The sequence below is a fragment of the Cucurbita moschata genome, unplaced genomic scaffold, assembly GCF_002738365.1.
Source record: "Cucurbita moschata cultivar Rifu unplaced genomic scaffold, Cmos_1.0 Cmo_Scf00038, whole genome shotgun sequence".
Taxonomy (NCBI): Eukaryota; Viridiplantae; Streptophyta; class Magnoliopsida; order Cucurbitales; family Cucurbitaceae; genus Cucurbita; species Cucurbita moschata.
The window spans coordinates 1,034,877-1,046,779 of record NW_019268554.1 but is presented as its reverse complement, the minus strand read 5'-3'; the positions used below and the strand labels follow the sequence as shown (position 1 = coordinate 1,046,779).

The 11,903-nt window shown below is 37.1% G+C and overlaps 1 protein-coding gene across 1 annotated transcript in view; it reads left to right on the top strand.

The window, feature by feature from the left end:
• The first annotated feature begins 4,071 nt into the window (after positions 1-4,071).
• LOC111432516 (TBCC domain-containing protein 1-like) overlaps positions 4,072-11,903 on the top strand; it is a 9,313-nt gene continuing 1,481 nt past the window's right edge. Inside the window, exons 1-9 of the mRNA XM_023069438.1 lie at positions 4,072-4,636; positions 5,602-5,742; positions 6,698-7,069; positions 8,055-8,159; positions 9,122-9,262; positions 9,347-9,550; positions 10,308-10,400; positions 10,516-10,627; positions 11,769-11,877. Coding sequence (XP_022925206.1) covers positions 4,139-4,636; positions 5,602-5,742; positions 6,698-7,069; positions 8,055-8,159; positions 9,122-9,262; positions 9,347-9,550; positions 10,308-10,400; positions 10,516-10,627; positions 11,769-11,812 — 1,710 coding nt within the window. The 5' untranslated portion in view covers positions 4,072-4,138 and the 3' untranslated portion in view covers positions 11,813-11,877. The remainder of the gene's footprint in view (positions 4,637-5,601; positions 5,743-6,697; positions 7,070-8,054; positions 8,160-9,121; positions 9,263-9,346; positions 9,551-10,307; positions 10,401-10,515; positions 10,628-11,768; positions 11,878-11,903) is intronic.

Below are 11,903 nucleotides of genomic sequence, written 5' to 3'. Positions count from 1 at the left end.
CGAGACAATAACTAGTTTTAAGTAGGAGAGAATGTCACAACCTAACCATGGTTGTGCTCCAAACTAAATCATCGGGACGATAACTAGTTTATGGGGGAAGAATGTCACAACCTAACTATGAGAGAGTAAAGGACCTCCTCAAATGGGTCTCATCCCTAGAGTGCCATGAAAACAATAAATTTTTGTTGATCAATAAAAATAATGAAAGAAACCCGACGATATTAAAGAAACAAAGAAACGTTTTATAATAAAAATAAATAAATACATTACAAAAATGAAAGAGAATTTTAAAAATTCCTTTCACAAGAATTATTTAAATAAATTATAACCGAGGTTCTAAATCAAATCGATCATTCTGCAGAGCTCTTCCTTCCCTTTCCATCTCATTAGGTTAGATGGATGTTAAACTTCTCTGCAAAATAAGCACAACAAAAATTATTTTACCGTTAAAAATACCTCTTAGGAGACAAAAAAAAAATATACCTGAAACTTCCTTTTTGCCGCAATCAGTGTTACACTTTGGTTTGCATGATTCACTGGTCTCGCCTTTGGCCACACATTCCTTCTCGCAGGTTGCAGCACACGACTTCAATTTGGCCTCCACGCCGCTCAAGTCACCAAAGAACGACTTGAATCTGGCCTCCATTTCGGCTGGGCTATCAGCAGTGGAGAATTGCAGTGCGGATACCAACAAAACGCACATTAGAAGCACTGCCATCATCTTCTTCGCCATTTTGTAAAATATTTTTTTACCTTAAGAAAAATTCTTCCCCTTTTTGTTCCTTTCTTGGTTTCTTAATGTGTGGATGATTGTTTGAAAAAAGAGAAGGCCTCTTTATGTAGGAACGTTATTTGTTAAATTTAGAAAATTGCGGTTTTATATTCCCACAAGAACGGGTCTTTGTTTGACTATGAACACATCAGGATAATAGGATGAATTATAACGCCCCATATTTTCATATCAGTTAACTCTTCTTTCTTTTTCTTTTTTTTATACATCAATTTCGATCTAATTTTTTCCTTTGAACCTTGAATTTCTTGGATTTTATTGAGAGTTTTCAACATGAAATAGAAGAAGAAAAAATGCTTACAAAAATCTCGAGAGCCGAAGAAAAGTATAACATAAAATATAGAAAATTTGAAAATAGGTCGATCAAAGACGATCGAAGGGTAAAATGGTCATTTGACCCCTTTTTCCTAATTAGATGTCGGCTAGTTCCATAATCAGTATTATGTTCTGAATTGTTAGTATGTTGTTCTTGAAATTATTTCGCTCAAGTTTTATGAAGGAAACCAGAGTGTATTATGTTTTGAATTGTTAGTATGTTGTTCTTGAAATTATTTCGTTCAAGTTTTATGAAGGAAACCAGAGTTGATTGGGATCGAAAATCAACGTGGACTATATTTGGACTTATTGTATTTGGTTATAAATTATGAGAAAAATATATTTGTAAAGATGAATGAAATTCCCACAACTTTGACGAAGGTACCGAGTTGATTTGAGTTGTGTAAAGAAAGTTACAAAAAAAAAAACTCAAAGAAAATAGAAAAGATTCGTAAATTGATCGATCTCTTAAAAACAAACGTTGGCACGAGGAGAGAGAAAGGCGAGCTTCAAATGGTCATTGTAGGAACGCTACCGGCTACAGTGATGCCACATGTTGAAAAGAGAATGGAGTAGCATGTCCCGCATCTTATGACCACAAGCGTCTTGCAGTTCAACTCGACCTGAATCCGTATTCGACTCGACAACCCACACATGACCTTGTTTAAAGCCCACAACTCGATCTGTCTATCTGACTCGACCTGTGACCTGCGTCTCGCTTGGCATGCCACGTGCTGCAACAAGAGTAATCAAAAGAATTTCGTGCTTGTGAAGGATCAATCACAATCCATTGGAGCGGAATGTGCAAATCAAAGGCTGCCATGTGTCACGATGTGGGCACGCATATCCTTCCCCTATGCACGTCTGTACTCGCGTGTGGCTGCGCGTGTTGGACTTCTTCCTAGTGTTGATCCCCGCTTGACTATTTTTTGCTCTGATTTCGATGCTAACCATATTATGACTTGAATTAATACCAACAATGAAATTTAAAAAACTTTGGAGCCTCCAACACGCGGAAAACCTAGTTGGGGAAGACATATCATTTAAGTAACCACATGGACTTTAGGCAACTTAGGTGGCTTAACATGGACGTTCGACTCTAAGGTACCCTACTCTGACTCCTCGAGTCTTTCTTAATCTGGAAGCACTTGGATCTGGACCCTTTGACCACTGCTCACGATCCTAAAGTTCTTAGTCTACTAGAGGCGTTCTCATCTAGGTCATCGTCTAACCAACCCAACTCTGACGTCCTAGTTCTAGTTCTATGCATATAAACACATTCTATAGGGTAAACAAGCAATCAATCATCTAGAGATAACACATACGACATACAAGCTCAACTGAGAGATAACATCCATCAATCGCACGATGCATATATAACAATATATCATCCTCCATTCTAGCACAATAGGAAGCATATAAAACAACATGCGTCTCAAAATCTCGATCTCGAGACGTTTTGGTAGTTATCCACATCATACGTAACTTACTTGACTAAATTGCCCTACTTGAGTTATCCTGCATAATCCTTTCCTAGCTCGACAAAAAACATAAAATCGAGCATGCAACTCAAAATCTCATTTTAGGGGCATTTTAGTAATTTTTCTTAACATTCATAACATACTTGTCCAAAAATGCCATTTTGAGGTCGTAAACATACATATTCAACTATTTAAGGTAAGAATGTTTGCATGCTAGCACGTCCTAACGATCCCTACAAGTATTATTTGAAAAAAGTCCGAGTGGTTACTTACATGAAGGACATGTGCCTTAAGCTAACTTTTCCATGTGCTAGGAGCTCCAAAGTTTCTTATAATTCTCTTGTACGGAGTGAAAAACTAACAAATAGAGGTCCAACAGGTCAAAAAGTGACACTCGTATCTTGAGGGCTTCCCACTCGAGTATAGACATGCCCATAGGAAAGATACTTGTGCTCTCTGTTTGATACATGGCACATTTTCGTTGGCATGACCAGAACCAAGTCGGGTTGTCTAAAAGTGAGTTGCGATTCAAAAAGAGGCGAGTCATGGCTTGTGGATCGCGGATCGAGTCACCCTCTACAGGAGCAATGTGTGTCTTTGCTAGGCACCGACGCTTGTCTACTCTCCTTGCACGATACATGTCTCGTTGTTTGCCTGACATGTGTCCTCCTTTCATCGCATGCACAAGCATTTCTTTACATTTCGATTAGATTTTTAATTTCCTTTTATTTTCTATGGATTTTCATAACTTTTCCTAACCTAACTTGAATCAACATAAATTTTCTTCTACCTTTTTTATTCAAGTTGGTGAGATTATCCTCGTTAGCATACCGTCCAGTGTCGGACCTTGGATACTATTTGTAATAGCCCAAGTCCACCGTTAGTAAATATTGTTCACTTTGACTCGTTACGTATCTTTGTCAGCCTCACAGTTTTTAAACGCGTCTGCTCGGAAAACGGTTCCACACCCTTATAAAGAATGCTTTGTTCCCCTCTCTATCCGATGTGGGATCTCACAATCTACCCCTTGGGGGCCTAGTATCTTCGTCGGCACACTGCCGAGTGTTTGACTTTAATATCATTTGTAACAATCCAAGCCCATCACTAGCAGATGGTGTCTGCTTTGCCCCGTTACGTATCGTCGTTAGTCTCACGGTTTTAAAACGCGTCTGCTCGAGAAAAGTTTCCACATCCTTATAAGAAATGTTTCGTTCCCCTCTTCAATCAACATGGAATCTCACGTCGGATTGTGACTTTATTTGGATCAAGTTTTTTTTAAGTTCATAAAATAAAAATTAATTGGAAATTTAAGTTTGTATCATATCTAAAATTCAAATAAAATAGAAATTATTGTAGAATTATTAAATAAATAGAAGAAAAAAAAATGGAATGACTAAATTTATAATTTAATAAATCCACGTGTGCAGAAAGTATAGATCCATCCACAGGCAATTCCATCCCCTCTTCTGGCGGGTTTATTCATCTCTCACAGGATCTGCCATTTCCACAAACCTCTGTGCGCTTCACTTTCTCTCCTTCTCTCTCCATCGCCATGGCCGAACCCACTGACCAACCTCCCTCTCCTTCTTCTTCCTCCGCCACAATGCCACCAAATGATCCAATCTCTCTGATCCGTCCCCGCCGCGAGCCCTTCGAATATGGCCTCCTCCCCATTCCCAAGCTCGTCTTCTCCGACCCCGTCCAAACCCTAATCCCGCTCAAGGACAAGCTCCTCCTCCACTCATCCCCTTCCCACCGTATCAACTCCGCTGCCATTTCCGAATCCCTGCAGATCTCCCTTGACCATTCTCGCCTTGTCCTCGACACCATCGCTTCTGTTCTCCACTCCCCCTCCGACCCCCTCCTCAATGCTTCCCCTGATGAGATTGACTCTGTTGGCGTCGATGTTCATGATCTCATCCTCTTCTTGTATATTCATTCCTACAAGAGGCTGCTCCCGAGATCGCATAAGGATGCTGCTGCTGTTGCCGATGTCTGGCCTTCGACTTCTGCTTTCGATGGCTACTTGTCTGCCCTTTCGCCCTTGCAGGTCGATTTGTATTTTTTTTTTTTTTTTTTTTTTTTGGTATCTTCAATTATGCTGCTCTCGGGTTTTGGTGTTTATGTGGATCTTGGGGTGAAGTGGCTTGTTTTGGTTTGCTCATTGGTGTGTTTTTCTTGGGGTTGCTGATTGTTGAATGGGTGTTGATGAATTCGTTGGTGGGAGTTCAATTGTTTATTCAATATGAGGATTTGTTCTTTCGTTTTTCGTAGTTTCTGCATTTGTATTGCCGAGTTTTGTGAATGAGGGTAACTAATTCCATATAATGCGAAACTAAATTGTTATGTGGTGAGAATTAAGAGCTTCAGTTTAGTGGATGAACATTCTATTTTATAATCTCGGAGTACGTAGGACTGTCAATTATGAATTACCTGGTTTGTTTGATGCTCAGTAACAATGATTTGGGAAATAACAGATAAGAATTGTTTTCTTACTGGACCTCATTTTTTCAGTCGGCTTAGAATTTCTCTTTTATTTTTCTGAAGTAGGTCTCGTGTTTAACTAGTTGGCTGGACAAAGAATTCATCGCTTGCTTTCAACCATTGATGGTCCATCAAGTAGACCTTGTTTTGGCTTTCATGATCCATGGGCTTTAATTTTTCGACAATGACACTGATGTTTTCTTGTGATTAATGTTTCTCTGGACAGGGTTCTGTTAGTATCATTTGTTTGTCTTGGTTCTGCAGAGTTTTTCTTGTTGACATTAGTACTTCTGCATTGTAGAAATAGTGCTTCCTCTCTCTTTCTATGCATACGAGCAGGTGTTTAGATGTGGAAGTAACAGAGGAAGTTGATTGTTCACTTTTATATGCTTTACCATTCAGGTTCATCGTACCTGCACGTTGTTGTGAATTATCTCTTTATTTCTGTATGGCAGTAATGTTTACATCAATCACTTTATTATCAGCTTACTGCTGAAGTTAGCTCAAATTTCTTCTTCCATCACACTGCAGCTTGTGCGCAGCAATAGCCGTCGACTCATGCCATCGCAGGCTGATGAAGAGGCTCACCAATTATCATATTTACAAAAGCACATTAGCAACATTCTCTCTCTATTGGCAGAGACTGTGGAGGGGGAAGGCGAGGAGCTTTTGGTTAGTAATTTTTGCCTACTACTCTCTTTAGCTTTTATCTACTTCTTCTTTTAATGTTTTTCCTTTGTTGTTCTTTAAAAGGAGAAATCAACTATGATGAAGCAGGAGAAATTAGAAAAATAAATACTGGTGTTCGATAATGAAAAATTCATTGTAACCCTTCGCATGCAATGTAGTTTACTTTATGTCTTGGTTTTCATCCAATTTCCTCTAATGAGCATAGAACTGTATTGTAATATGTAAGCTGTCTCTAAATTGAAAGGAGTATGGTAATCTAATTGTTTCACAATGCAGTTTTTTTCTACTGCTATGGCATTATGATAAAAAAAATATAATCTTTTGTTCCCTCTGCAGACATGCATGTAATATGCCGCTCTTTCTTGAGTGGCCTCATCAATACAGTAACTTGTTGGTCTTAGCTCACGCACTTGTGAGCCGGGAAGACTGCTGTAATTTTTAGTTGGGTTATCCTAGGATTTCTCTACTCTCAGCAAAATTCTGAAGTGTATACTTTGGAGGGAAATACGGTGTTGAAACTATGCTGAAGCTTAACTATATTAAGTATTAATTGGATTTTTGGTTGTACTGTGACTATCAATATTTTTGTACTTGTCCTCCTGTGTATTATTTGCAGTTTGCTTCCTTATAGGTTCTAAAGTACTTTATAGCTGATTCCAACTGATTTAGACGATGATATATACACTAGAATTCATACCAAATAAGCTTCACTCTTTGCAGGCTTGTCCATTTGTGATGCATTCTTGTTTACTAGTCGTTTTCTCACTACTAATCTTAGAAGATCTGTACCGTGGTGAAGATTTTTTTTTTTTTTTTGTTATAATATCTGTTCATTATGGTTGGTTTGACTTGAAAATAATCTACCATAATGAACTTCTGCTTTTATTTACAAGATTCAGAATATCTTGTTCTTTGCTAACTGCATGCAGTGTCGTAGGTTTTATCTGTGGACAGATTTGAGCACCTTGGATTTTTGGTTCAATTTGGTGATAAGGGTTCTGATGGAATTCAACTGAGCCAACATGCTCCATTTTTTGCGAACTCAGATCCTGATATGCCTGCTGCTCCTGTGCCAGCAGCTCAAGTGTTGGACTGGATTCTGCAAAACATTGCTTCTGCCTTGGAACAAATTTCTGAGAGAGCTTCTCTTAAAGAAAATGGACCATCTGACCCAGATATTGCTATGGCTGATGCATCCACGAGTTCAGTCAATAAGACTAGCTTCACCAGGGGTCCTAGTTATATTGAGGGAATTTCTAAGTCCTCGCTTGTGAAGCAAGCATCTGATCTCAAAGGTTCTTCTGTGAAGGTTTGTCATCATTTTGTTGCTACTGTATAGTAATAATCTGCTGTGATTCTTCAGAGAAGCTTAGTTTCTGCATTGCAAGGTTATCATTTTATTTTTCTTAAGTAATGATCCTGGATCTATTGTGTCTTTCGCTTTTGAGCGTATGGATTATGATTTGTTCAACAAGTGAGTTCAGAATCTGGCCAAAATTTGCCCAATTTACATTTAATTGAAATCAAGGTATTTATGATGTTCGAAATGATTGAAGCAAAATTTATTTCTGACCCTAACCTCATGGAGGCAATGGAAGATAGAGTAGAAGGAAAAGAAGTTGGTCATGTTAATATTTTGTTTTTACCTAGGAGTTGTCTCCGGATTTGATATCAGTTGTAAGTTTTAGCTATATGTTAAGTGCTTTTTCTTTCATCTATTTCTTTATGGTCATAAAAAACCCAACTACCATGGGGTTCTCCCAATGGTCAATTAGAGTCACGAGAATAATAAATGGCTTAAAGGGTATGAGTTTAAACCAAAGTGGTCACTTATGATTTAATATGCTATGAGCTTTTTTTAGTAACGCAATATGGTGGGGTCGATGTTTTTCTTGTGAGATGAGTCAAATTGTGCGCAAGGGGGCCTGGACACCCTCAAATATATATATAAAACATCAAACACCCTTGGGGTTTCTTCACAAGTTCTTGTGACTAATTTGTAGCTTACCTAAATGAGTTAGTCTCTATCTTTGTTGATTTGAAGTAATATGCCAATCATCTTTATTTGTTTTACACATGATTGAGAATGATTGTTTGACTTCATTTGGTCCTGCCTATTTGAGTATGAAGTTCAGTTTGATCCAATAGAGTTGTGCATCTTATTATCTGTCAAGTGCTTTGTGAAATTGGACATTATTTCTTAAGTTTGATTCAATAGAGTTATGCTTCTTCTTAATTGTTAAGTGCTTTGTGAAATTGGACATTATGTTTTAATATTTTATTTGTGGCTGCAGGTGCTTAACTGTCACGAATCTGTCATTTACATATTAGCACCTCTGAGATATGCCACAATATACGGGTGTTCTGATACTACCATTGTTCTTGGAGCGGTTGGAAAGGTAATAATTAATAATAATAATTGCATTTTGCTAATGGCTGTTGTTTGTTGATTGTGTATGCAATATTTTAGGTGGAGAGCTATACATTGTTTTCATTAATGGAACAGGAACCAAGTATATTTTGTTGGTTTGAATTTGCTTATATTCTTGGTGAGTAGTGTGCGTATGACATTTAGCTTCTATTTAGGGTGAATTTGACACAACTTCTTTGCAAAGAAGGGAACTTACTTGGTATGATATTGTTCACTTTGTGCGTAAGCCCTCGTCATTTTGTTTTTGGTTCCACTCAGAAGGTCTAATTATATTCACTTATATTCCATGAATCTCTCATTTCTCTAGTTAATGTGAGGTTTTATTTGCGCTCTTTACAATCCTCCCTTTGATCAAAGTACCACTTGAGTGCCCTCTTGAGTAGTCCGTCATCTGTTTACTTTTATCTTGTAACGAGAGCTTTATCTTATCAAGGCCAATGCCACATCCAGATAGAGCACAACCATGGATTTCATTATGGGATATACTTTGGTGTTGATCACTATTGAACTCTTGATCTTGTTCGACTAACAAAGATATACCCCTCTATCAGTCAACCAAACTTGATAAGGCTACTTTTCATCTTTCTATCATCAAGGAAACCTTTAGTTGATATTAATCATAAAGGACATAATGATGCACACTTGGAAGAGTAATTAAAAGATTAAGGAATGTGGATGGGATATTTTATGAGAGGATCGGGATTTGAAGTGTTCAAAATAGTATTATCCATCATTTTTATGTTATCTTTTGGTTCACTTTTCCATGACGGGATCTTTCGGCACTATTTTTATTGTTCATCTCCCATGAACCACGACAAAAAAATCCAACCTTGTGTTGTAGTTTACACTATTTATTTCATTTATTAATAAAATTGTTTCCCTTATATTAAAAAACCCGTCTCTCTTAAATATGTTATGTTTCTTTTTCAGGCTGTAAGAGTTGAACATTGTGAGCGAGTTCATTTAGTTACAGTTTCGAAAAGAGTCTGCATTGCAAACTGTCGAGAGTGTTTGTTCTTTTTGGGGGTAAATCAACGACCGCTGATAGTTGGGGATAATCATAAGTTGCAGGCGAGTTGTTATTTAATCTTGTTCATTTGAAATTAGGATTGCCTTAAATTTTCTTTAAATTGGAAATTTGAAATCCCATTGCAGGTGGCACCATATAATACATTTTACCCTCAATTGGGAGACCACATGAGTGAAGTTGGCCTTGAAGCAGCTTTGAACAGATGGGATGAACCACTTGCCCTTGGAGTGGTAGATCCACATGATTCATTATCTCATCCTGCAGGTGTCTCTGATGTACAAACTGAGTCTGCTACGTGTCTGGATCCTGACCAGTTCACAAATTTTTTGGTAGGCTTTTCTGCAAGTATTTTTTTTAATTTTTTATGCAATCGTTTATTGGAATTGTCTTGTATATATATATATAAAGAACCAAACTTACATTAAAAAAGAAATGGAAAGAAAATACATGAGCATCCATAAAAAACCAAATCCACAAAAAGGACCGTACTAAAGAAAGGGATTCCAATCATGTAAAATATGACCTACAAAATAATTGTAAAACAACTTCATCACGGGTATCTAAAGAGAAGAGACTAGACAACACTAGTGTTCCTCTCATCCTCTAAAAGTACTGTTTATCAATGGATTGGATGATGCCTCTTTTATGGATATTTTGGTATGAAAGAAACATGGCATGCTTCAATGAAGTGGCTCTTGTCTTTAGGATTTTTAGGATCAATTTTTGGTGCTCTCTTCATCATGTTGACTTTTGTAATTTATTGTTTGATGCAAATATATACCAATTGGGAGTCCTTTTTGTTGTCCCCTTGGCTGATTGTGGATATCTCATCTCCTTTTTTGTATTTCCTCTCTCTTTTGATTAATTAAATCATGTGTTTCCTATCATTAAAAAACAGCCAGAATACAAAGATTTTGTTTTCACCTTATGACGCAGCCTCTAGAGTTAGTAAGTTAAGATTCAAATTTGTATTGCCTAGTTTACGGATTTTAATTTCATTTCTGGCACGTGGATTTCTGCACTCTTTTGTACGGAAGGAAAAGATTGTTTACATTTTGTTTTGTGGTGCTCTATCATCTATTGCAGATTCCGAACTGGGTTTCTGGTGAATTTCTTGGATCTACTCACTGCAATCCATTCCCATTACCAGAAGCCTATTCTGCATCTCTCGAGAGGAATGTATGTCCCAACAAATCTTGTTGATTAGATTTAAGCTTGCGTTGGCATGTGCATGTTTGTTGGTTTCAATTACCTCATGTAATGGACTGATTATATGTTTTTTTTTTACTCTCAGCAAAAGACTTTGGAAGAAGTAAATCAAATACTGAGAGAAACCCCACTTGAAGAGAACCGCAAACGAGAATTGTCATCTGCACTTCATGTATACTTCAAAGACTGGCTATATGGTAACGATCTTCTATTTTCTTTGCACGTACTCTGTCAATACACATCAAATACGTGATTGATAATGGTTCATTTGACTTCTTTTTTACCGCAAAGAATGACTACTGATCACTGCCTAAGTTGGTTTGAATGTTCATAGATATAAAATGATGAATAGCCTGTTTCAGGGAGTGTTTGTGTTGGACACAGACACATCCAGACACATATTCGACATGCCAAATTACGTGCCAGTTGTTTACTACTTTTTAAATTTTGGACATGTTGGACACATGAAGGATACATGTGTTTGCACGTTGGGATAAATTTTTAACAAAAGAGCAAAGCCCAAGCCATTTATTTTGAGCCCAAGTTTAAAGCTATCTAATTTTAATTTTTAAACAAATATAAACTTTAAAAACATACAAAACTAAAAACCCTAACAATTTTTAGCTTCTGCAATTCACGAAGAAGCAACGACCACTACACCACCCTCGTTTTGTTCATGCTCACCCACTGCAATTTTTTTTTTTTTTAATGTTCTTTTAGTGGATTTACCTTTTGTATTTTTTTTTTTATCTTGAATTCACATATTTCATAAAAGCAAAAATGTATGATAGTAATTGAAAACTAGTCTGGAATAGTCACAAATCATCCAATGATGAACCATTCCAAATCTCCAGTTCCCAACGTTGTCTTTCACTAACTAAACTAGAAAAATACCGTTGTCTAGATTGAACAATTTAATTGACCAACATTTCTCTATATGGGTCCTGAATTTCATTCTTCCAAGCAAGGGGGGATACCCTTACGGTTGGGACATTCACATGCATTGATCCTTCTTTGGCATGTTACCCGCAATGACTTCGCTCCTTGTGTTCCTCTAGAATCAGTAATATCTTCATTTCTGCTAGCTTTGATGGTCCGTGGTGCCATGTACAAAAGCGTAGTTTCCATTTCCCTTTTAGTTGGAACTCAGTATAAACAGATCTTATCGAATCCAAGGTTTCTTGTATAGCTTAGCTTACTAGCACTACAGATGTTTATCGAATTCAAGGTTCATTTGTATAGATTTAGATATGAATCAGGCTTCTCTCCTTAACCTGTAATGTGTTTTGCATGTTTGTTAGTTCAACATGATGTTTAAATGGCTTATTTTGGTTGCAGCTTCAGGAAACATCCGTCAGCTTTACTGCTTGCAAGGTGAATGATTAATTAAGACCAAAAGAGGTTGGGTGGGTCTTACAGTCAAATATGATGGTAAAGCAGGAAAAGCTTTTTTTTTTTTTTTTTTTTTTTTTT